The sequence below is a fragment of the Phoenix dactylifera genome, chromosome 5 (genome assembly GCF_009389715.1).
Source record: "Phoenix dactylifera cultivar Barhee BC4 chromosome 5, palm_55x_up_171113_PBpolish2nd_filt_p, whole genome shotgun sequence".
Lineage (NCBI taxonomy): Eukaryota > Viridiplantae > Streptophyta > Magnoliopsida > Arecales > Arecaceae > Phoenix > Phoenix dactylifera.
Window position 1 is genome coordinate 937,996 of NC_052396.1, and position 27,152 is coordinate 965,147.

At 36.5% G+C, this 27,152-nt stretch overlaps 2 protein-coding genes across 2 annotated transcripts in view; both read right to left on the minus strand.

Moving 5' to 3' along the window:
* The window catches only part of LOC103717130, a 29,235-nt gene extending 10,386 nt beyond the window's left edge, over positions 1-18,849 (minus strand). The window contains 14 exon segments of the mRNA XM_039126389.1: positions 2,159-2,324; positions 4,917-4,991; positions 6,901-7,059; positions 7,135-7,314; positions 7,450-7,961; positions 8,181-8,547; positions 10,869-11,001; positions 11,081-11,211; positions 12,904-13,011; positions 13,131-13,610; positions 15,875-15,964; positions 16,112-16,420; positions 17,845-18,043; positions 18,595-18,849. Coding sequence (XP_038982317.1) covers positions 2,159-2,324; positions 4,917-4,991; positions 6,901-7,059; positions 7,135-7,314; positions 7,450-7,961; positions 8,181-8,547; positions 10,869-11,001; positions 11,081-11,211; positions 12,904-13,011; positions 13,131-13,610; positions 15,875-15,964; positions 16,112-16,420; positions 17,845-18,043; positions 18,595-18,785 — 3,100 coding nt within the window. The 5' untranslated portion in view covers positions 18,786-18,849.
* Positions 18,850-22,784: 3,935 nt separating this feature from the next.
* Positions 22,785-24,542, minus strand: LOC103696754 (myb-related protein Zm1-like). The gene is made up of 3 exons (XM_008778468.3): positions 24,356-24,542; positions 24,053-24,182; positions 22,785-23,930 (listed from the first exon to the last, which is right to left on the minus strand). Exons 1-3 carry the CDS (start codon positions 24,492-24,494, stop codon positions 23,132-23,134), a joined length of 1,068 nt encoding a protein of 355 aa, XP_008776690.1. The 5' UTR covers positions 24,495-24,542; the 3' UTR covers positions 22,785-23,131.
* Between the last annotated feature and the right edge of the window lie 2,610 nt (positions 24,543-27,152).

The following is a 27,152-nucleotide window of genomic DNA, read 5'->3' on the forward strand; positions in this document are numbered from 1 at the left end:
TTCGTCTATGTGATCTCGCTGTTATTGATAGGGTACCACATTGAGTACTACTCTATGTAATCAAGTATTCCGTCAAAAAAAAAAAAAACTCCATATAATCAAGTAATACTCTATGTAATCAAGAAAAAAGGGAAAGCTTATCTTAATTTTCATTTTTTCTCTCGTCCTCTCCTCAGGGCACAAAAGGAGTAGATTCTGCCCTTGATCCTCTATGCTCACTCAATACATAGCTTTCACATGTAGTTACACAATGACCACATGGGTTCATCCTGATGGGGTAAAAAAGTTGGAAATTTGATGGAAGCAAAGATATAGGCAGGTTGAAGTTTGTCCTAGGGGAAGAAGCTCATTCCTAGATCCATTTGTGTATTATGTGACAGGTCTTCCAATAGAAATTAGAATTCTAGGTTTCTATAATAGCTCGCATTGAATCAGGGGAAACTTCTGAAAACCAATGAAGCAGTCGAATAGTGTAGAGCAAACTACTCCATCTCACCTTTGCAAGTCCATTTGACATATGGTCTCTGTTATTAGCCATTTCATGCATGCCTCTACTAAGCACTTAGAACACCTCAAGAAAGGCACTCCAAGCAAATAATTTACACAAGCAGAATGATCATCCGGTGTAGTCAATGGAGATCCAGTGTAGGCTAATGAACATTGACAAGAGGCAAAGAGTAGTTTGACAGATTAAGAAGCACATGCTGTTACAAGGTAGACTGTCAAAGCTGGATCTCGAGCAATGGCTCCTATTTTACGTGATCCCATATGGGTGAACCCACTTTTGTTTGAACTTCTAACTTGAAGGTCGTGATCTGCAATATTATGCTCCATGGTTCATGCCCTATCATCATTTTTTTACTTTTTTATTCCCTTCACTTGCTTCTTCATCGAGGCTTCCCACGGATATTGTTTAATTATATTCTTGCTTTGCTTTTCCATTTTATCTTTTACGGACGGTATGTCAATCAGAATTCCAAAGACGGGTGTGCACATTTTTAACATCACATTTCAAGTCTTCTTTTGATTGTAACCAGAAACCCCATTGTAAGCCCTTAACGACTAAAGCACTGCATAGTCGCGTATTGCACTCACGCTACCTGAGATGGACCATGACCTATCTAATTTAATATGTTCAGTTAATGCCCACTTTACAAATCATCGCACAATATATGCCCTTCAATAATTCTTGAAGTTATGTATCTCTCACATAGTCAAGATTAAGATGAAATAATTATATAAAATTCTTCATACAGAAGCATATGACAAACTCAAATGTCATATTTTCCTTCTTGCAAAAATATATGATGTTACATAGGAAAAGATATTATTTTTTTTTTACAAATAAAATCATACTCACTTAGCTATATAATGCACAATGCTTTAAATGCATTAAAGCATTCATCCCAGCCGGCTCGCTACAGCTAGGTGACTTTTTTGATGAGCGCGAGCCGCCACTCCTTTACCGTAGGTTACCCCCTCTAAGAAAGGGAAGTAGGCATGCCAAGGATGAACGACGGTGGCTCCATACGGGGGAAGACGGTTCTTAGGGCAAAGACAGAAGGTGGCATGGGACACTTTTTCATCTTTTCCGCACTTGTCCGCTATTTAGAGTTGAAAAGCACTTCCTCTTATTAGCGACAACGGAAAAAGAAGATAGAAGGCTTTCGGGCGTAGAAGGTTTTGTTTTTTTCACAGTTTTGACTGCGGGATCGTTTCGCCATTGTGGTTCAATAGAGGGATTCCCCTCTCCTTAGGGAAGCTTTCCCCCCTATGAAGCAAGCATTTGAAGGACACAACCAAGAAAATAGAAATTTCTGTAATTATTTGTGTAACCCACTATAACTAGATAAAATTACAAATTAAATGCTTAATTAGAAATTAAAATAAAAATATTTACTAAAGTAAAAAATAAATATGCACCACATCATACTTAATGTATTTCAGCAACAAGTTTTTTTTAATTTAGTAACTTGCAAACAATAATTAAGAACTATCCATAAAAATTATAAAACTCATTATTTAAATTACAATTACAATTTACTAAATTATGCTTGGGCTTCTTGGTCGCAGCCAAATCCTCCACAAAAGTGCATTTAATGCAAATTAAATGCAATTCTAAGGGAAAGTTTTTCTTAAATGTAGTGAAAGAAATTACCTGATGCCACAGAACCAACATATGGTTCTCTATTTTCTCTGCATTCCTCTTTGATCATTTTTCGCAATACAAGAACCTCAGGATTGACATGCGATTTTAATGACTCTGCTTCACTGGGCAACTTACAAGCCTCGCGCCTGGATGCCTTGGTGATCTCACCCACCGCCTAAAGTAAAGGAATTGTAATAAGCAATGCTGGAAGAAGTGCAAATCATAGTCAAACAGAAACTGCATTGTACAAAGTTTAGTAACACAATGTGTGTTTGGAAAACTAATCCGAACATAACTCTTTAGATGCAACATGCATATGCATAACACGGGTAAAAATTCAATTAATTCTAATTGGAGTAGGAAGATGCAGCTGAAAATGATAGCTATGTGAAAGCCTTAAGTACGTATGAGACCAAAATTTCCTCACTACTCACTCATAATTCATTTGCAGAGGAATGCTCATGGGGGGTTGTGCACAGGCAATTTTTAACATTCTGACACATTAATGTGCTAGAGGATGTGCATTGATAAGTTTGGTATTAAGAGTTATCTTACAAAAGATTAGAAGTATGGAGGCCAAATTTGCAAGTTACATGATGGTACTAGATTGCAAATGTTAGATGGAAAGTGAATTCCACAAAAAGATTCCTAGTGGCATTGTTTGTTTTGTATACAAGGGGACCAAACTGGAGGCCAAGCTAATATTCAGACAAAAGCAGAATTAGTAATTTGCTTCAGAAATAGAAGCTATGCCAGGGGCCTGATTGCACATGCACGCGTGCACATATAGACATACACAAGCACACACACATGCACATGGGCGAAAAGACCTGACACACCTATAACCTGACCCGACTCGATAACCCAAACTCTACCCAACCCAATTGCCTTCAGGTCCAACATGATCTAACTTGACGACGACTTGACAAAAATTGTTTTCTTCCCTATTCTCCTCTCTTCCTCACATGGCCACACCTCCAACATGACCAATCCAAGTTTGTTGTCTAGGAGAGATGGTGAGAAGTACCATGCACTTATTAAGTAGTCAACAAAGATTAGTTTGAGCTATAGTACAACTATGACTTATATTTCCCAGTGGTCTTGTGCTTTGACAGGTCTTATGATAATGGGTTTTTTGCATGTATACCTTCCAAAATATATAAAATTGTATGAATACCCTCATAAAATTGCTATTTGCATGTATACCTTTCTTTTTTTTTTATATGTACCCATACCATCTAACACCGTTAAAAAATAAACGATTTAAATTTCAAATGATTGAAATACTCTTATAGGTAGATGCGCAAAAAAAAACTTTATAAGGATGCACATGCAAATAGCAACTTTGCAAGGATATTCTTACAATTACACATATTTAGGAGGGTATACACTTAAAAAAATTCAATAAAAAATGGACAAAATTCAGCAAAGATAATTCAATTGTTCTTAATAAAAAAAGGGCAAAAAAAGATTAATAGTATCATGTCACATGATCTCATGTTAATATCAAGTCTTATAGAATGAATCATATTGCTTTTACAAAATTCTCGCCTCAAAAACAAATAACTCGATATTTACAAATCACCAAAAAATATTTTACTAATCTAAGCATCTATAATTAATTTAAATTTGATTGCTTTAATCTTTTAAAAATAATGAAGAACATATAGACGTCATAGATTCAATAATGATAATTATATTAAAATTAAATGGAGAATAGCATTACCAAAATGAACACCTAATATTCCAACTTGACCGAGTCATGATCGTAAAAAAGAAAATTGACAATGTGGCTCAATCTTTTTTTGACTTGTCGATCCAACTAAATCATAAAAGACTTAGCAAGTTCCAGCCGAGTTTTGATCTTTTTTTAATAGATTTTTTGAATGTATACCCTTCTAAATCTAAGAAATTGTACGAATATTCTTATAAAGTTGCTATTCGCATGTATACTGTTACAACTTACAACTTGTTTTTGCATATCTACCCATAAGGGTACTTCAGTCATTTTAGTTTTTATGCCGTTTATTTTTTAACAGTGTTAGATGGTACGAGTACATATGCAAAAAAGAAAAAAAAAAGAAGGATATACATGCAAATAATAATTTTACGAAGGTATGCATGCAATTTCATAAATTTAGGAGGGTATACATGCAAAAAAAAAAACCCTATGATAATAGTGAAAATTAAACTGAATCAAAGCCTCAAACTTTTATTTTTTACAAAAAACATGAATTAAAATATTAGTCTAAAATTTTTGAATAACTAATTGAGGAGGTAGAAACCATATATATATGCATGCATATATGTGTATCTAGATGCATCCTTTAATAGCATGTTAATGGTAAGTTGGTGCATGATCCCTGGCCCACAAACACCATGCTGTTGCATCTGGAATTTGCATGTTAGTTGTGTACGAGAGGGACATCCACATACTTGTCAATCACATCATTGATAAACACTAAACAGTGTTGCACTAGGTGAAGAATAGGGTAGAGAAATTTAATAGCAAAATGGTTGAAAACTAAATGGATATAATTATGGGAAATTTTAACTCTTTATGTCTGCCTCCTTTGACCATACAAATAATGAGATGCCGTTGAGAATATCCAGCATTCTCCAAACATGCACATGATTAATTTATGTATAATGGCACTAATGTGGTCCAGAGTTAATCGTCATATTAATTGATATGCTTCTTCGTCTAACTAGAATGGATAATGTAAAGAAAGCAAAAATTGATTATTAAAACGCAAATGAGTACAACCTTTAGAAATGGAATAGTTAAATTTGGGTGTTGGTGCCTACCAAGGACCTCCAGTTCTGATGAAACAGCACGCATCTGTGGTAATTTACAACACCAATTAAACAAAGACAATAAAATAGACATGAACATTTGTGTGCAAGCATCTTTGTTTAACATAGCATGAAAAGGAAATGAAATTAACAGAACAATAAAGACATTCATGGCAATTGTCATGGTTCAAATTTTAATCTACTCAAACTCGTGAAATGAACCTAGACAAACAGCATGTAAATCATAACTGTATACATACATGCAAATGTATGCAAGAATTTTTTCAGGCAAGTATTAAAGTGCCCATACTTTCTACAATATACCTAAGAAATATACTTGCAAGTTGCAACCACCCATATTCGATATAATATACCTACAGCAAACTACAAACTTTAGCTGCCATATGCTGATATCTTAAAAAAGCACTATAGGGCACCATACTTGCATACCATCAATTGCTAGCCTGTATCATTCTGTATCAAATTGTATCAATATGTATCAAAACAATGCACATCAGTACTGACCTATGTGTGACTGTACAAGGTTGTAGCCTAATTTCAATTTAAGCATTGCCCAATCATCATAAACAAACTTGTTTTATTCAAGATGGTCTAGAGCTCCTTCAGATTGATTTTTTACCATTTTGCTATTTCATTCCTACAATAATCACTGGTATTAGTATTGGAAAACAATTGAAGAAAAAAATTGATTACAATTGAATAAAACAGGGCATCTTAGCATGCCTGATGCCAGTAGCAAACCTTGTTACAGACTTCTGTAACATGCCAGTCTGTGACAACTGTCAGCATATCACTTGTATGATGCCAACTCCAGACAAGCTAGGGCATCATATGTAATACTTTAATCCTTGAATTAATGATAGCAAGCACTTGGCACTAGTGCAAGTATCCCAAAGTGTCTGATATTTCCAACTTCCAAAACTACCTAATTTAGCAACAATTCCATAAAGTACGAGGAATATATGTGGCATCGACATCATCATCCGAGGCTTTTCCCTTCATAATGAAATTTTGAGCAACTCAAAGCTGATAAGGCTCCAAAGAAGGATTGGGCAGATCTTTAAGAATTGTTGTAAAATTACTAGACAAAGCAACTTTGGGCAAGAAGGGGGACCTCCATAAAATCTAAAAGGCCTGCTGCATATTAAGTTCATAAAATAATGCAGCAACCCTCCTAGAATTTTCTATACTGAAAAATTTTAGATAAGAGAAAAGATGACAAAGTTTAATATAAGGAATTGTATTCATCTCTACAACACAATCATTACGAAAACATTTAAATTTTATAAAAATCCCATATAGGAAAACATATACATAAACAAACAAATATTATTAACAATTTTACTTGTTTGGCTAGACAATGTTCACATTTGAAAAATTGTATTAATGATATGGCATCACATTAATCAAAAAAAAAAGAAAAAAGAAAAAGTTCGTCCGCATAACTAGATATGTTCAGTTTAAATCAGTCTTAACTGGCACCAGAAATAGTTGATTAAGAATCTATATTTGCATTAGAAAGTCCTTTAGCAGGACTGTTAGCAGGAGACTACAAATTCTATGCCAAGTGTTGAATCTTCTGATGGAAGTAAGCAGGATGGCCCATTCCCAGAGTACCAGATGTGTTAATGCTGGATTGCATCTAATTTAAGGGAACAAAAGTGCTGGTGCAGTTGTGTTCTAGCTTAGGTTGCAGGCATACACTTAATGCAAACACCTATTTTAAGGATTGGTGTAGTTTGTCTTTCAGTCACCACTTTTTTTGGCCCTAAAATTCAAACATCTGTCTCCAATAAAATAGTCCAAGATGGTCAGGAAAAAAATGAAGAAGAACACTAAACAGTGATTCAGACACATGCAAATGAATAAATAAAGTGGCATATTGACAAATAACAAGACATAAAGGTACTGATCATTTGTACGAAATGTTATACCGGCTCCTCCAATAATGGCAAAATATCATGAGCAGCTCCAATATAGGAAAGCATAGCAGCAATTACATCAGGAACATGTGGATTGAGATCCAAATGACGCAGCTGTCGACAAAGAGAGTCAACAATATAGTCTGCATTTGCCACAACTAAATGCCCTACCTGTTACAAAAACAAATAACATGTATCAGAATCCTAAAAAAGTTGATTTCAAGGATAAATTACAGCTGTACTCACTGTAGGATAGCTACAAGATGCAGCAACCGCTCTTAAGACAGCATCTGATGCATTTCTTATCTGGTTGTTTGAGCAAATCAAATTTTGAAGTAATAAATAAATAGAAGAGTGCATAAATCCACTACACACAAAATCTTTTCCGAGAACTATACTGAAAATGCCTATCCCATCTATGATAACCTGAAAAACAGGAGAAAAAAAAAGAATAATATTCAATATGGAACAAAATGCAACACACATCCTTTTAATCAAAATAATCCTACAGGACAAGAAACAATAATCAAAGTCGTGCTTAAGATGGTAACAATATATTTCCTGATGAAGCATTGTCGCATCACGAAAAAAATGCAACGAAATATCTGTTTCTATTTCATCTTCTAGCAGAGGTGACTTCTGATCTATTGGAAGATCCCAAACTTCAGGAGACATATATTCATGTAGAATGCTACCAACACAATGGATTACATGGTCTCTGGTATCCTTTCCCTGTCGAACCTTCCAAGCTGACCCATCATTTCTAAATCCACTAGGCTGATCATTATTGCGTGTAAATTCCACTCCTTGTGCCTCTTCTACTTCTGCTCCATTCTTCATGAAAAGTTTAGAATTCAAACTAACCGATTGGTCTGATAACCCATATATCATTTCGTTTAGCATACAAACTGCAACGCTTGTCTGACGCAGTAACTTTCCTGAACCACTTCGATAATACCAGCTTTGCCAACTTTCTTTATTATATGCCCTAATACGAAGCTCTGAAATCAACTTATGAAAATAATCTAGCAGTATATCCACAAGAACTGAAAGAGATACATCACTCTTGTGCCCTAACAATAAGACAAACATAGGGGGAATTAATTATTAGAGCCAAAAAAGTCACAGGCATAGCCAGCATGCTACCTTCAGTAGACTTGCTTGTAAGAGAGAATAAAAGGGAAAAATGCAACTGACTAAAGCAAAGCACCGAAAAAAAAAAAAAAAAAATATATATATATATATATATATATATATATATGAAAAGAACAAATCTAAACAGCTTAGAGTACCTGCAGTCATGGATAAACCTATAAGTCGGAGTATTCCAGAAAGAGCAGCGTACAATCTGTGACTACCAATATGTGAAAACCAAGGAGGCATATGAGGAAATTCATGGCTGTTGCTTACATTTTCTACCAGATTCTGAAAATCCTTATCTTGCACTAGAGAGATCTTGGAGTTGATAGAAGCAGAAGCATTGTCAATACTATGACTTGCACCACTCATGAGAATGCCAGTTTTTAACTCAGCAACTGATAGCAGGTATCCAACTGATAGTGGCTTTGATGAGATAATCTTATCAACAGAACCAGCAAATTGTGAATTATGGCTCAAGGATAAGCTCAAACAATCAAGGAAGCGTGCAGCTTTGATCTGCTAATTCCAATTAAAATAGGATATTAGCAAGTAGTTTTCAGTCCAAGAAACATGATTCTGATAGCTAAATTTGCATTTTGGATAAGATCAGAAAATATGAAATAGTATTCAAGAGAAACATTTCCATCCTCATCAAGAGCATGAACGACATCAGCAGCATTTATACTGAAAGTATGACCCACTTATCAAACCAATCAAAAGGAACTAAATGACTTGGGTGGACAAAATGAGGCGGAAGAGGCACAGTAAATTGACAACTAATATGATAGGCTAACACAGGAATAGAAGGTTCACGGCTCGATAGATAATTTGATAAGCCAATGATTTTTTTTCCGTGTTTCATAATACGGTTAACCAACATGTTAACTAATCGATTACGATAAATTGGATCGGATTTTGCAGCTAGCTAATGAATGAACTAACCCATGTTAGGTACTGCTGTTAGACAATTGACACCACATAGAAAATTATAGGAGTCTTATGAACCAAATCACATTACCATTTTTTTAGGCCATATGTTGCAATCATGTGAATCACATTTCAAAAAATCAGATGTTTTCTTTTAGTGTTTGGCTAACCCACTAGTTTACTTTGTCACAACTTGTAAATGAGGGCACACAGCATATTTAAGAAGCACAAAAATCAAATTTAAGAATGTAAATGATCTCAAAATAGGGTTCATGTGAATTTATAAATCAATGGATCAATGTGCATGCTCCTTTCCCCAGTTAACCATAACCATGGTCACTTTTTAAGTCAAAGTTTATCATCACATCCAGCAATAAAATCATACCATATTGCAATGAATGCCACCACCTTGTCATCATGACTTTCTCTCAAAACCACCCCGTTGTTAATCTTCCATAATCATACCCTAGGTCTATGTTTTCCATGATGTTTTAGAAAATGGTCATCTAGATGCCCCCTTAAGGTTTTGCATCATGTTTGATTACGGAAAATGAGACCAACTTGTCAATTAGTATCATATGTTGCCAAGTTGGTATTTCTCATTACCTTACTGAATCTTAGGCATGTTATGCCTCTCTTTTTTTTGGACTATAACTATGCTGTAGATTTCTTTTTATTTGTTTTAGTTTTTCTAAGTTTTTCTTTTGGGCCTCGCTGGTATCTAAGCATAAAATCTAAAGATGTTTCTCAATAAAGATGTTTCAACTAGCTAGTGCACTATATCTCAAGTATCCAAATTGGAGATTTCAAACGATATAAATCGAATAGCTGTCCAAAACGTACACAAGGATTTCCTTGGGGAGTAAAGATGCATTAACCGCATGCCAGATTTTTGGTTTATGAAGGATGCTATCCTTTAGATGAACTTTCAGAATAACAAGGACTCAAAATAATTCATGCATCTGCCCCAGACACGACTAGAGTAGAATAGTCAAGCAGAGAGAGAAAAAAGGTTATGATGCTGAATCCTAGAAAGTTTCAAAATTCAAAATTAATTCCCAAAGTCATGACTTTTGCATCAGGTTGGTAGGTCAAGAAATTGACTCCTCACACACAGGACCACTAAAAATAGGAAAGGGTTGAATATGCATGCAAACCTTTCAGATAATATAAGGATTGAAAGTGGGGCCTTATGCCAATAACTTCAGCCATTGTGTTATTCAAAATAAAAATTTAATATAAAAAACAGCATGCTTCATTTAGATTCAATATGGCCCAAGATTTACTTGTATCCATATTCTTCATGACTTGTTTTTACTAATTTATAGTTATTATATTTCAATTCTCTCACATTTGAAGACCAAAGTCTCAAACTGTTATGTTTTGATTTAGAGTCCTAGCCAAAACATGTTCAAAATCAAGAATTTAAATTGTAAACATAATAGTAATATGTCTATGACAAGTGAGCACAATTTTTTGGTGCAACGCCAGCTTCAAAAAAAAAATCCTAATTGCGCTTGATTCATCTTTTTAGTTACAAAAAAGTTTGGGATGATCAAGATGTGTCCAGTAATTATCTGTTAGCATACTCGGCAATTAATGGGAAAACCCTCAAGGACAGAAAATAACGCTTCAAGTTGTTCCATCCGGCCAAACAAATAAGAATTGTAGACTTCGAGTTGCATCAGCATCATGCTCAAATGATATGAAAATTTTGGAAAAAATTATATTAATGCAACAAAAACAACATTGAGAACTTTTAGGAGAGAAAATATTCAGAGGATAATATCTTGGAGACCATGATCCAAAACAGCAATTTCATGGTGTACACGAGACAAGATGAAAGATTCTGATCCATGCTAGCAGAAATTACTCCAAAGGATAGAGCATGTTAATAAATAATCTACACTTACAGGAGAACGAAGAAGGTGATTTGTTACAAGCTCGGGACCTGCATAATACATTAGAGCAAGTAGTCTCCGGGCATGTGACAATGCAACTGTCTCCTCACTTCCAAGAATCATTCGTGGAAGCCTTTCAATGAGGCTGTTTTAAGAAAAAGAATTAGGTCTATTCCAGCTGCAATTGAGTAACTGCAACCTCACAACCTAATGAAAGAACAGACCTGGTAAATATCTCGGAAACCTCATTTTCTGTCAAAAATTTCTCACCCACCCTGAACAAAGATTCAAGGGACCCTTGTGCAGCTACAGATACAACAACTGAATCATCACAAACCAGCACACATAAACACTCCTGCAATTATTATAGCCAAATACAAGAATTAACCAAAAATCAGTGCCAGTACATCTAAACCACGAACACACTTGACAGGAAACAATCTTAGAAATAGTAACCTAACAATACACGAGTCAACTAGACCACAACTTTAATGTTATAAATGAAGATTTATATTTCTGTTTTAATATCCCATGCAGAAGAAAAATCTGCAGAAAAAATCCATACAAGCAAAAAGGAAGAGCTGCATGAGGAGTGATAAAGGAAAAGAAACACAAAATGAACAAGTTAATGTAGTGTAACCAATATGCAACTGCTTATCTGAATTGAAAGTTCCTTGTCATGACATATCCAAGTTGGATAAAAATATTGTTATACTCTTAAGCAGTCAGCAAGTTATTTTACCTCATTGGAGTTGCATGTTTTCTTAATCATTATCGTCATGCATCACAAGAGTTCGGTAGGTAGGGCAGCTAATAGAAAATTCAAATTAATCACAGAAGAACAAAATACTCTTTGTCAGGTTGAACTACAAGTTCAACAAATTCAGAATTCACATATAAACAAACAATCAACAAAAATTTTAAGTTCTGTATGATGAGAATTAATGAGAAATTATCTCATCCCCTCTCTCATAAGTAATAAAGGCTTATAGATATTAGACAAAAATGGAAATGAGAAGGAACCCAAATCATGAAAACATAAGATGGCAGAAGCAATCAATGTGTTACACAACAGGAAACAGAATTAAGTGTAACTAGCGGTGGTGAAATTATTAAAAGAACGGATGAAAGTAATTATTAAAAGAAGCTTATATTGAATGCATGCATCAAAGTATAAAAGAAATGAGGCCTTGGCTAAAATTGGAGTCTAACAATTTGCCAAAGGTCACTACTTTGTAATACAATGCATTTCATATGGATTGCATAGAACGGATGCATTGGGAACATGATAAAAGTGCATCATGATAGTTGCAGGCATATTAAGTTTATGAGGAAAACATTAGGGGAAAGAAAGGTCGCCAATGTCGTATTTATCAAAATGCAGATCACATACTAATAATACTTAACCACATCTGGGGAACTAGTTGTGCCAGCAGAGAACAAAGCGATGAAGAACTTAATATGTTACTGTGACATGTTACAGAGACTAAACAGCCACATTCAAGAAGAAGAATCAAGTGTTTTTAGGGTTAGAAAAAGAGTTCTAAGAAGCTTAGATGGAAGTTGTAAAGAAGGATTTATAAGCCCATAACAGATGGAAGCATATGCTAACCAAGCACTAAAGCCATAATGGAGCTAAGAGTGAAGAAAAGTTCATCTCGAATAGACAAGAATACAGATCATTGATTTTGATTTTTTTAATTATATTTAAGACAGCAACATGATTAATTACACCTACCCCAACAAACTTTTTACGTACAATGTAGAACCAGCAACTTATATCTGATTAGCCATTTTTGATTGATGCATATTGCTAACAAATTTTTTTCAAGAATTGTACTACACTAAAGAAAGAAATGAGCATCATAAGTTTGAACAAGTTATTATATATAACCAAAAGCAGGATTGCAATGAGAAAAATTAATTCGCCAAAGAATGCTGATTCAGAAGGAGCAATAACTAAAAGGAAAGATAAAAATCCGTTTTATTTCAAAATAAATCGCAAAGTGACCATGAAATCAAAAGGAGACAAAGATTTGGAACGCACTAAAAGCATTAACTTGCTCTTCTTCAGGGTGTAACTGCAATTTGACAATAGCCCTGCTATACCATCCACAAGCGCCTTCCTCACTTTCTCTGCAGGGTGAACAGAAAGCTGAAAAACAACAGACAATATTCTCAGGGAAACATATTGAAGATCGGATTATGTGTTTGTTCGGAGCTTTAAAGGTATTACAGTAATGCAATAAATAGCCAGGAAGGATAGAAACATACATGAGGAAACGTAGCAGACAACAGTTTATCAACATTTGCAGAAGTTTCATCAATCCACTCCTTTGTGCGATGTACATATAAAGATCTTGTACCATGCCCATAATGATCACTCTTCTCCTTAAGTTCATCTTTGGAAGAAAGGACCATGATTGATTGATTAGATGATTCTCCAGCTAGATTTTTTGATTGATTTTGAGAACTGACTGGTAAATGACGAAGGACCTCCAGGACAGATTGGGTGGATCTGCTCTCCTTAAGGCAGAAGCCAGAAATATCATTTATTGACATCTCAAGGCCACAGAGATTTGCCTCATCATTTAAAACTATCATCAAGAACTCAGTTAACCCACAAACAGCATGCTCAATGCTGGCTGTACTTCCAGCAGCACCACTTATCATGCTCTTTGATACATATAAAGCTTTTGCAAAGCGGCTGACAATGCCAGGTAGAAAAAAGGCAAGTGCATCAGCAGTGCCAACCTAAAGGAACATCAAATGGACAATAAAAATGTTATTTATTTACATGAAGTGGACAATAAAAATGTTATTTATTAACATCAAATGGACAATAAAAATGTTATTTATTTAATTTAAAAAAAACAAGAAGGATGGAAGATATATCCAATATTTACGAGCTTGAGACTTATAATAATATAGGAGCCTCCAAATCAGATTAACCATGCATTTACCTTCAAATGATCTACCATGTTTAAACAACTAAACAAGCTTATAGAGTTTAATAAAGGAAAGGTTCCAGCAAACACGACAACCAATTAGTATACAATACTTATTCTGATAAGATGCTATTGACACTTTGTCCCAATGATGTAATTATCATGTAGATTTTCAAGCGAATTGAATTGGAAATAATGAAATACCGACACCAGGAACTAAATTCTAAAAACAACTCAAACTGTCTACAAAATGCCCATTATACTGCATAACATGATTCTATCATCAATATACTTAAACACTAAGCATTTTACTTCTCATGAATTTGCTGGCGCTTGACAAACTACTAATTACTTTCTGCTGAATAATGATTTCACAACTGGATGTCATTTATTTTCATATTTCAACACATGAGAAATTGTTAAACATCCTGTTTATCTCAAAGTCATCAGGTTACAATTTTGTGCTATGTTCACCCATCATCAACAGAAAGATTTCAATTTCTTTTGGATGGACCACCTTGCTTACTTTCTAAAAGCACTTGAAAACATATGAACAAGTTCTTAAAGGGCATGTCATGTGTTGCATCTGTCCCCCCCCCTCTTCAACACACATACACACACACACAAAAAAAAATCCTTTTCATAAAACATTTACATAACTTTACAGGCTTATTTGGTTTCAATAGGGTGGGATCTAACTCTGGTCGATCTAAATCCATGGAGTCTGGGTTGTGTTCATGACTGGTGTACTAAATCAGACTAAAGATAGTCCATCTCCACTTCCAAAATACATCTCGTGTCTGGTACTGCAAGGTTCTACTCTACAAGGACTCCAAAGCATTCTATATTGCATTTATACTTGCAAAACACATGCTCTTAATTAATGCATACTCAACATTTTAATGGTAATGAAGTAGATGGTCAAAATAAGCATAAGAGAGAAGCCAGTTTTCTAGCTTCTCCTAAAAGAAGCTTGTTAATTTCTACTTATACAGGAAGCATTTTTTTATTGGTCATTTTTTTTCATTCCCTTTACACATTTCCTTTTTCCTTTCTTTAAAATGCATAAGAGTGCTTTTCAAGCAATGACATACTCGCCCAAAAGAGTCTAATAGCTTGTGAGGCGCTGCATATTCATAAGAAGATTTGACAACAAATGCTACAGACAGGCCAGGAAATCATGCAGATAATTTTTTTTTTCATGGTAGCTTCATGTCAATTATTTAGGAGACACATTTGAGCATTATTCTTATGTCAATCATATTTGCATTGACTACCAACCATGAAAGAGATGATCAAATTCAATTTCATGAGAACTATTACAAATACATTTAAAGCAAGATACGGTATCACATATAGAACTACTTTTGTTATCAGTTGTAGCAAACCATAAAAAACATAAGCCTTGGTATGTGTGAGGGATCTAAGATTAAAAATTAAACTGTCAAGGACACATAAGCTTAACAACTACTGGATAAAATAATGAAAAGCAATGCTTGACTCATAGACTATTAAAAGTTAGAGATGCAACCTTCCAACATGTGTACATGAACAATATGTCAATTGTAATGTCACTCCATCCTGTTAGCAGCTTCATGTAATTGAAGGAATAGACAGAAGAGGTAATAAAAGTAATGACAGAGAACTGCTAAAGGGGGAAATGTCACAGAGCTTCTGTAAACCTATATGCTTGTAAAAATGGATTATTGGTAATTTGCCGTTTTGACCAAAAAAAAAAAAGGATTATTGGCACCATAATCATTCTCTTCTCAAAATATCTCAGAACCAGTTAGCGAGACTGATCGGGAACACAACTAATAAATCAATAACTGGAAGTTAGCCTTAATATTTCGACGTGACTTCCCTTGTGTTGAGCTATGGTGTGTTGTGAACATCAGACAATAGTAGTTTTACCATATAGTTGCATTATCATTCAGCATAATGCTAGAATCTAGAGTTAAAGGTGGCTGGTGGCTGGCTACACACATGAATAAGCAACAACCTTTCTAAAAGTGTGTTGCAGATACTGTATACATGTATAGGAAATTGATGTTAAGGTTATAAACTTACCTTCGCAACAAGTACACGGAGCGTAAAAAATGCTTCCTTCCGGAGACTTGCACTTCCACGATGTCCTCTTGAGGCCTCAAGTTCTGCGGTCTTTACACAGCAAAATCAATCAAAAAAGGAATTTTAACGAGAAGGCACAAATAGCCATGGAAAATATCTAAAAATACAAAAGAAACACATAGGTGAAAGGAAAAAATAGCCACACTGAAAAACTGCACTGTAATTTAAGTTTCCAACCTGGAGAAGAAGTGACAGCCAGTGCCCCACTGCAGCAGAAGCATTTTGAGACCGGAGAAATGCAAGCAAACATTCTTCAGGTTCCGAAAAGTACTTCATGGAAGTAGCATGCTCAATTTGCAGAGTACCAAAGGATACAATTGTGGGCAAGCAAACCATTTGCTTGCATGAGCATGAGCTATTGGAGCAGGGTTGTAACCTGAGAAGCACTGACCTAAAGCATTTAACAATTCCTTCACGAAATTCTTCAGATGCCTCAGAAGGTGAAAGCAAAGCCCCAGAAGTTAGCTTCTTCAGCACCACAACCATCTGAAATTGATGTCCTCATAATATAGTCTCAACAACTAATGCCCATGAAGGCAATGAGAAGATAAACTTCCATCAAAAACCAGAAGAAGACAACAGCATATGTACACATCATTTTCAAGGATTTTTTTTTTTTATATTCCAAGATTAGAACCCATGATGAAGTACTAAAGGTGGTGAACATCAGGTAAGAAAAGTAGTAGTGAATTCCAAGCAGGGATATTCGGTTATCTTGCACTACTTTGGGAAAAAAAAAAAACACACACACACAAAGATAGAGAGAGAGAGGATTCTTATAGATGATTATATGGTAGAAACAACTAACTTATTTCATAATAAGGGTATATTTTTGGCACCACTGCATTTACAAGCACAGTGATAGTCAAGAACCAAGCTTTCCAGGAAAGTGCATCTACAATTGCATGACCAAAAACTAAAAACTAGAAGTTTGGGATTATTAGCATACTCGCTTCAGTTACTGATACCAAAGAAATGTATTCACAAGGGCTCTAGAGACAGTCCACAGATAACTAATATAAAGGCCAACAAGGTATCTTAACCCAAAGTGTTCACTACCCTCAAGAAAAAGAAAGGCCCTACTCCAATCCGCCAACTTCCTAGAAACCTTTTTCCCATCTAGGTCCTAATTATGCATCATAGGTTTCTTCAACATCAAGAAAATACTTTCTCAATTATGCGACCCATCAGTCCATGCTTTTACCCAACTTTCAAATGCACCAGTAGATGTAAGTAAAGTTCACCAAATTCTGAGATTAACATCAAAAAAAGTACATGATCATTAGCATTAGCATGACCTCTAGGTTCAATCCCTAATGATGGCTTCAAAAGCTACAATTAAACCCTCCTCCCTTTGAAATATTATATACTGGATATCTAAATCAACCGACATGCTCCAATTTATCACTTTATTAGATCACTGGCTTGAGTTAACATTGTCCTCTGTAAGTTCATCATAAGTTCTCAAAGAGGTGCAAACCCTCAGATAATGTTAAGAAGTCCTATCCGAGGTTAAGGCCATATCAAGATTCTGCATACATTTTAGCATAAAACATATTACAGTCTCCGCACTTTGAATCACACCTAACTATTACACCCCAGTTATAGAAACGCGAAATGTTTATCACCACTGTAAACAAAGGAGGAATAATAATGAAAAAGGACCACTAAACAGTGAAGATTAAAAACTTCTTTCACAAGTTTAAATCATATCAAGATTCTGTACACAATTTACCGAATTACATAATATAGTCCCCACACTTGAACTTGCACCAAAGAATTCTCACTCAGATTTAGAAACACAGAGTGTTTATCACCATTATAAACAAAGGAGCAGAGAACTACTGAACAAAGAAAACATCATATGTAGAACCACTTGAGGAAAAAAAAAAAGGCTACGGAGCATGCACCTGATTCACAGATCCCAGATGGCATTTCTTTAGAAGTTCCTCAAGGCATATCAGAACACCCTCCGCCACTCTATCACTGATCTCAAGACCTCTCAATGGTGCACTGCCGTTCCCCAAACTCCCATCTGAATCAGCCTTCTGCTCCTTTCTACACTCCACCGCCGCGTCCAGCAAAAGAAGAAGGGGAAACAATGTATAGCTGACAAAACGAAAAGAAAACGATCAGATGCTAAAATCAATCAAGAACGAGTCTCCAACTTTGAAATCGTGGACTCAGGCCCTAGAATTAGCTAATACTGCAGATATTACTGAGAAAAGGAAGTAGAAAGAGAAGACTTAGATGTCAAAATAGATCAAGAACGAGTCTTTAACTTAAAATCTTGGACTCAAACCATAGAAATAGCCAGTTTACATAGACAGTACTGAGAAAAGAGAGTAGAAAGAGACGACTCGGATGTCAAAACCGATCAAGAACGAGTCGAGTCTTTAACTTCAAAATCTCGGACTCAAAGCGTAGAAATAACTACTTTGCAGAAAATAGAGCCGAAAGAGAAACCTCGGATGTGGAAATCGATCAAGAACGAATCTCTAAAGTGGGAACCTTGAATTCAGAGCCCCTAGAGATGGCTAGTTGACAAGAACGAAAGATTCTTGGAATGGTCGGCAAGAGGAGGGACCCGGGGGGCGCGGCGGGGGCGGGGGGGTGGGCGGGGGTGGTTTGTTCTTGGAGGACGAAGAGGGAGAGCTTACTCGAGACAGGGCTGCAAGGCGTCGGGAGGCGCGCGGCGGAGGAAGTCGTTCATCTCCAGGAGGAAGGAGGCGTTCTTCCTGGGGTTCCGGACGAGATCGAGGAGATCGATGCAGTAGGGCTTGAGGCGAGAGAAGACTCTCTCTAGGGTTTCGTCGCCGGGGATTCCGCCCTCCTCTCGGAGCTCCGCCATGCCGTTCTCCTCCTCCTCCTCCCTCCGGGGTTCTGGCCTTCTGGGTTTTGGCCGCAAAGGGTTTATACATGATACGGTTTTCGCGAGAGCGGCCGAAGCTACGAGAGGAGATCGAACCCGGGTTCTTGGGTCGTGGATTGGGTTCGTGGATTGGGTTCATGGGTCGTGGATTGGGTTCGCTGAGGCACGGACCCTTAAGGCAAAGGGGCCGGCTCATCAGCCCAATTTTGTCAACTGAAGTGCAGACATGATCCTCAGCCCAGCCCGGCCTCTTTCCCTATAAACATGAAAATACCTAATATAATGTTCATATAAATATGACCTCGTTTTTTTTTTTTTTTTTTTTGCTAAAAAGGATATTTTATACATTACGAGCATGGATATACATAATAAAATTAGAAAACAATAAGTCTTGAAGTGTCTTAGATAACTCTCCCTTTTTAGTCCATAGGATGCCTCTGGAATGGTAGGCCATATAAGAAGCTACTCAGTCTACAACGCCATTGGCTCTAAACAAATACTTAGTCTGAAATGCTACTTCATCTTTTACCATCGTGCAAATATTCCGAAGCAGGGGTATCCCTCTCGACCACTGCTCAAGCCACCCTCAATTTAGCTGATCATGGTGGCCAAGTCATCATCAATATTATTAGTTCATATAAATATAATATGTAATATAATTGACTCTAGTTTGTTATTAGTTCGCATAAATATAACAATACGTAATATATTGTTGCCTTAACCTGATCTGGATACTTGGATTAATATGGGAGTCGGATAGATCGACCAAGACACAAAACATTTTTTTTTTTTAACATTGAAATGCTGTATTTGAGATTGTTACGTCCTAATTATTGACTGTACATTCGTATGCTTTACAACGAGTGCGGAGAGGAAACGGCCCGAGCTGCAAGCGGGTCACCGGCTTGGATTGAGATGAATCTGCTTGGCCCAATTTAAATGTTGCTTTGGGCTGTCAACATTTCAAGGCCCCAAAGGTTAAAAGCCGGTGCATCTATTACAGCCCAATCAAAACAATATTTATAGGGGATTTGGAGGAAGCAAGTTCCCCAAATTCTAGCGGATATTATGATCAGGTATGATCTTGTTTAAAAAATTATATCCCACTCTTGAATTATGGACTATGACAAAGAGACTAGAATTTTTATATGAATGTTTTGCAATATTTTTTACAAATGTATCCTACCCTTCAATGACTTTTTCCGAAGAATTGTGAATCAGTGAATTTAAATCTGCTCCTCTAGATCGATAAGTATAAGTAAACAATATGATCGGCCAGTTTCTTGATAAGCCTCAAGCAAAAATGTTGCCAATAGTAGAGAAATTTGAGTCGAGCCTATGTCGGATGAATCATATAGGAGATCCCTCCTTCTTGTAAATAACTTTTTTCTTTCAATAAAGTTTGGGGGAAGTTCCTCACTCCCTCCATTTTGCATCGGAAAAAAAAAAAAAAGAATCATGTGGGAGATGGAGCAGATACACTTCAGGATCTTGTATGAGTGGTTAAAGTTGATATTTTTCAAATATTGGATTTTGTTATTCGACGATGACGGTGGAACTATCATCAATCAGTCCATACGAATAATATAAGAATATACATGTCATGCACTAAAGGAAAAAACTTAACCAAACACCAAATAGATTGCAGCCATTAGTTGATAGCTTTCTTTGCTTTATGCATCATGTACAAGTGTTTTGGGAAGCAAGAATCATTGCAAGAAATTGATGAATCGCAGGATCTTCAGCGTCCCCAAAGGATTCTTCACTCTTTCAAAGAAGAGCAAACTCGGATCTTATTAGCTTGGTAAATTCAAGTACTCTCGTCTCCAAACCCTTTCAAGACTTTGATGTAATCCCAAGACTAATTATTTGGTCTAACTGTTTACTTTGATATCCTACTTCGGAACCAAGATTTATATCCCAAACAAAGGCCTTCAAGATTGGATACATTCCTGGAGTTTTTTTTTCAAGAAAAAAAAAAGGAAAAGCAATCAAAGAGGGGATTAAGGAATACCCAAAGGTACAAGAAATAGCTACCAATTAAAAAATGAAAAGAAGATACTTTCTTGAAATTAATTATAATGATTCTTTTTAAAAAAAATATACATTTTATGATTGCCTTTGATGTTTAACTAGAGAGATTTTGAAAATCTTTTTTAATATGTTGGCATTTTTTATTCAGAAAAAATAGGTAGCTTGGTTCGAGACAATTTTGATTCATAAGAAATATTGATAAATTATCTTTTTTTTTTTATAGCCTGCACTTTTCGCAACAACTGTCCATATTGTAATTAGCCCCATGCACGCACGTACCTATGTTAGGGCTGAGCCATATCTCATCATGTTAAGATCCAACTCATCTTGATGGATCCAAAGCAATGATTAACGACCCAATTCATCTCAGCTTGTCTCAACAACACTGTATCAGATCAAAGGAAGATCTCATCCTAGTCTGTCTTTGCCAAGACATTCACATCCCAACTATCAGCATGGGCATCCCACAATACTATTTTAATTTAATTTAATTTTTAATTTTTTTTAATTCTTATTTGCTTGTTCTTTTCTTACTTGAGATTTAGACCTTTCAACTCAACGAATTAAATTTTGGCCGGCAGATATTGTTTGAGGCATGACTGGCTTCAATTCAACATGTTTATAAGGCCTTCTTTGTAGCTTGTGAAAAGAGCTGGAAAAAATGTTTTTTTTTTCTTCATTTACATTGAGGACTTGTTTGGTTCGCGAAAGAAAGTAGAGAATAGTATGGTCAATAGAAATTTGGAAAAATATCTTATATTTGATTGAAGTTTTCAAAAAAGAAAAATAGAAAAATAGTGTTTTTATGAGAATAATATTTCCACATTTCATAACAAAGAAAAACTTATATGGAATATGGAAAAATCCAATTCCCACCAGTTGGTAATTAAGATTTTTTTTTAAAAAAAGTACTATTAAGCTTTTAGATAAAATGGATTAAGGTCTTTTCTTTTATTAAAAACATAACATGTATTTTACTTAATTTTTTGAAAAAAGTAGGTGCTCAACCAAACTTAAGTCGGTATGTAATGTATCACTTTTTTATGGTTAACCAAACATACACCAACCAAATTCTCAAGCATTATATATCTAGACATTGGCTTTCTAGTAAAAAACATTTTAATAAGAAAACATTCCTTTCGTGGGGGCCAAACGAGTCAAAAAAAAAAAAAAAAAACACACATAATGACAATAGATGGATATAAAAATACATAGGAACACGATAATGACCATCGTAGTTGGATGGTGTAATGGATGGTGATAAAGGAAACTTTCACGCAAGGTTCCTTTTGAGAAAGGTTTAACACAAGGTTCAAAAGGTCGTCCATGCTCCGTATATTCTCTGTTTCTTCCTCCATGTATCCTCTGTTTCTTCCTCTGTCAACTCTGACCTTGTAAATAATTCCATTTGAATAAATTTTGGATGGTTAAGCCTCTCTTTTCATCAAAAAAAAAAAAATCCTTTGTATGTTCAAAAAGAAGAGAGTGCTAACTGATTGCGATGGAGTTTGGTGCAGCTCCAAAATGACAAAGGCGATGGGGCATGGATCAAATGTTTCCAAAGAACACTTGGAATTGACTGCCCGGAGTCCTTTCAACTTGCATAAAAAGTGGGTGGAAGTTTGGAGATTCTCTTTTGCCTCCTTCCGGCTCCTTGGCTCGTACATCTTTTTCTCCTTTTAGTCGCAGAGTCTACTAATTGATGCGCATGTTCTTCCGAGCTCGTGCTTCGTGTGGATTCCAAAGTAGGTTGCTTTCATGCCAATAGAAATAACAAAAATTTCAGTGACTACAGATGCCAGCCAGCCAGCCAGCCCTCATCGACTTCCAAATTACGCAAGCAATATTTGAACATCCATGAGCATGATCATAAGTCCAACATCTTAAATCTTTAGCACAAATTTTTCAAGCAGGAAATAATTTAAGCAGAAGCAGACTTATGCATGAATCGGGTAGCAGTGCTCGGAATATATTAATTCACGATCTTGTCTTTAAATACATGACCATGGTAATTAGTATACTAAGTAGATCGTACAAAGCATGGAGTTACATAATTCGGCGTCCTCCAGTGAGGAAAAGACAATAAAAGAACAAAGATTCAAAGCTGACGGCATGATGACAAAAAGAAAGGTAGGAGTGACATCTTCTTAGTATTAAAACTCTAATTTCAGCACCTTTGTCTCTTTAATGAAAGGTTAGAAATGTGTCCAAATACCCACGGCCTTTAAAGACATACATACGCCTTTTGTTGTGCGAGATAACCTACTCCTTAGTTCATGACAGGCAGTGTATTAGGACACCTTCAAGTCATGAAGATCCAAAGGAGAGGGGGAAGAGGGTCCCTTTTGAAAATAAGAGGACACAGGATCTCCCTCCATCTCGGGCCAGGGACCCATGAGGCACTCCTGGTTGTCATCCATCGCTCCCCCCAAGCCAAGCTCTTTCTCCAAGTACTCCAACCAAATTATGCTCCCTTCTTCTCTGCTCGATTCCTCATGCAAGCCTGTTGGATTCCCACGAACTCCAGGCTCCTCCATGGCCCCCTCCATCCCCGGGCTAAACAATCCAGCATCGCCGTCCTCGATCATGCTCCAGAGCTCCGGTTCGATAGGTGCATCGTCAAGCGCTTGCACTCCTCCTCCTCCTCCACCACCACCACCACCGGTATTGCAGTTCGTTGCGAAGGAATGCGACGGAGACGAGCATGGCGACACCTTGAAAGAATTTGGCTCTAATGGCGGCTCCCACATGTTCCTCTCCTCGGTGTCGGTTTTTTGTGGCGAGCTCGGGAGAGCATCTTCTAGCATGAGCCACAAGTCCATGCCGGGCTCGGTGGGAATCTCGATCTTATCCTCGGAGGGATTGGTAGAATCTACACTCGGATTGGTGTGCTCGCTGTCGCTCTTGCCTTCACCTTGATCAGAGCTTGAGTGGGTCGGGGTGGAAGAAGACGAGCTCGGTGTCTCTCCAAGCTTGTCGGTCTGCTGGCTTTGGCCTCTGTGCAAGAGCCTCTTCTTCAAGTGTGTGTTCCAAACATTCTTGATCTCATTGTCAGTTCTTCCTGGCAGACAAGAAGCTATTTTCGACCATCTAAAAGCAACATTGGATCAAGTTAGGCCTCGGAAAGCAAACTACTACTGCAGAAGCAAGTAATGCTTGGTTCCTTCAACATAAAGCATACTAATTAAACCGGGTCAAGGTTAACCTCATACTTGTTTCCAAGCAATCCGTGTAGCTTAATTATGGTTTCCTCTTCTTCCCTGGTGAAGTTTCCACGCTTTATGTCAGGCCGAAGGTAGTTAATCCACCTCAAACGGCAACTCTTCCCACATCGCAGCAAACCTATCAAAGCTCAAAACAGAGACTCGTGTCAGTTCTCCACATGTTACTACTGTTCCATTGTGTGTGAGATTTATATTCATCTAAGAAGAATTGATCGAATACTACACTTCTTATCTTTATCATCGCATAGAAAATTATTGTTCGATTCAATGGAAATGGAGGGGAAGAGACACCTGCTTTTTTGGGAAGAGCACGCCAATTCCCATGCCCATACTTCTGAATGTAGGCCATCAGTCTCATATCCTCCTCCGGCGTCCATGAGCCTTTGTTCAGGCCGACCTTCTCGCAGCACGGCGCTCGGCCTCGACCCATCTCTCTCTCTCTCTCTCTCTCTCTCTCTCTCTCGTCTACAACTTCCCCAGTTGCAGACAAAAGAGCGAGCAAGTATTTATATATATAGATGTGGGGGAGGTGATGTGCTGAAAAGAGCTGTTTCACCGGTCCACTATAGATTCTCTCCTTACCAAACCTTATTACACAGGGATACATGAAAGGGCCATCTACAAGAAGACTTTGTGTCAAATTTTTCCTCCTCCTTTTTTTTTTTTTTCTGATGTAAGACTTTGTGTAACTTTGATTTAAAACATTCTACCCTGTTTTAAAGCCGCCTCTGAACAAATGCTGCTACAAGTATAGAACTCAGTGGATGGAAATATCATCACATATTTTTTTTCACAGGGCAGGAAAAGGGCCGTTATCCGCAAATGGGTCCATTTGATTGTGGAGCCGTCCAATCAGGACTGGGTAGCCGTTAGGCACAGGCCCACGACGCTCTGGTGGTGGAGGTGGTGGTGCAACCAGGCCCAGGTGGCACTAATATGTGGGCCCATATCTTTATGCTGTCGGATGGCTATTGGATGGCTGATAGGGACTCCGCACTAAGTTTCCCCTGTTGCCTTGGTTATGTAATATTACTCTTTAATTATATCATTCGTTTGTCATATATTTAAAATAATGGCAAATAAAGCAGGACCTTTGTGGCTGGGGGGAGGAGAGAGAGATAAAGTTTCCTTAGTAGAAGAGGTTGTATAAAGTTAATTATAGATGGCTAACTAATCTCCTTACCTATCCATATCCATCCTAGCAAGTTGTTACTAGACTCTAAGAATTAGGCATTTGGAGATTGGACCTCGATTAGGTTTCCGTCAAGTAGTTTGGGCTTGACTTTCGGCATTGATCCAAAACCAGGTCTAAATTATATAAATATTATCAGTCTGATAGTTGTATTATTTACTGCAAATTAAAAAAAATCTAGAATTATGAGCCTCTCATTTAATTTTAATGGATCCTGCTGATCATGCGCTAGTCCAGCATCCTCCATCCGGATGGGTGGCACTAGATTTTATTTTTTTTTAATCAGAGATGAAAATAAAGTTTCAAGATGATTTTTTTTCTTTATTATTTTTTAAACTAAAAACTAAGTCAAATTATTCACTACTGAGAGTTATATTTTAGTTTTATGATTTTCTCGAGCTTCTGTTCTGCTGCATATTCATAATTTTATGTCAAAGAAAATAATCGCAATCTTTTGCTCTACATATTCTTCTTGATATGCCAAAGTTGCGGTGGACCGTCGTCGACCAGCATTTGCCCTTGATCACACTCCAAATTGACATTTTCAGTATAAAATAACAAAGAAAGGTTAAATTTGTGATTTAAAATGATTTTAGATGGAATTTCAATAGGAATAATTTGTAATTAGATGTCAGAAAAGCTCAAGAAAGCATCCAAAATTAAGAGACGAAGCAAGAAACAACATATTTGTGGCACCAAAAATTGAATCTCTAAATAGTAATAATCAACTATTAATCTTCAAACCTGAGCATATGCACGCACTTAGCGGCTTATGAAAGAGTATCCAACTTGTCCTTGTTTGCATGGACTTAGGTTTGGACCTTGTAGCCGATGCATTAATATGCTTAGAGCCACAGCACACCAAGCAAAATGGAAACTGACAAAAAAAAGAAAATTTTATTTTGTGCTAAGTTTTGGTTTTGGTCGCATGTTGACAAAACATTAATTATGTCATAAAGTCGAGTAGTACTGTAGAAATTCTTTTGTGCTAAGTTTCAATTCTGGTCTCATGTCCAATAAAATCTTTGGTGTCCTTTAAACTTGGCCTTTAAAAAAAAAACCAAGAGGGGATCATTTGACCAAAACAAGTACTACCATGCACACGACTGTGACCTCAGCTCTTGGTGCCAATGTTTTAGGTCACCAGCCCCCTCAAAAGTTTCACATCATCTTAGAAAAGAAGAAATCTCCACTTTTGGCCGAATCGCATCCCTTCAACAACCCTTTTAACCCTTCAAACTTCTATTTAAATACTGCATCTCCATTGTAGTCTTTGAGTTAGAGTAACCAACATTCAATGCCCTGTTACCATACCAATACCTAACTTTGGACATCTTGCTTGGTTCATTGAATTCTACGTTATGATTTGGGGGACTTTAGGGGACCTAAACCTCAGTGGTCTGAATCGTTTTGGGTCTAAAATATGACTTTCTCTAGTTTTCCACCTATGGGTCACTGACATTTTAGCTACCCCTTTGTCTTTGTAGTGCTAAGTCACTAAGGAAAAAGACAGCAATATAAGACATATATTTGGTCCAACCCAACCCGAACTACATGCAAAAATAACTTGTTAGAATTTTTTTTTGATAAAATCGGATTTATTAAACCAATCTAGTAAAAATACATCCGTATGAAAAGATGACGCCTAGTTCAAGGTGTAGGGGAAAAGTAGGGATGGTGGAGATGGAGTTAACAGACTTTGTACATTTGGGAATGATGAGCACATTATTTTAATAACAAATTATATTGCTGATGCTTTTGCGACATTTTAGAAAGCATCAGTGCCAAAATTTTCGACGCTTATAAGTGTTGGTATAAGCTTTAAAAAGCATTGGAATAGATAAGTTTTTTTATAGCGAAAGATCTCATTTCCTTCAAAGTTTGTTCTCTTATCGG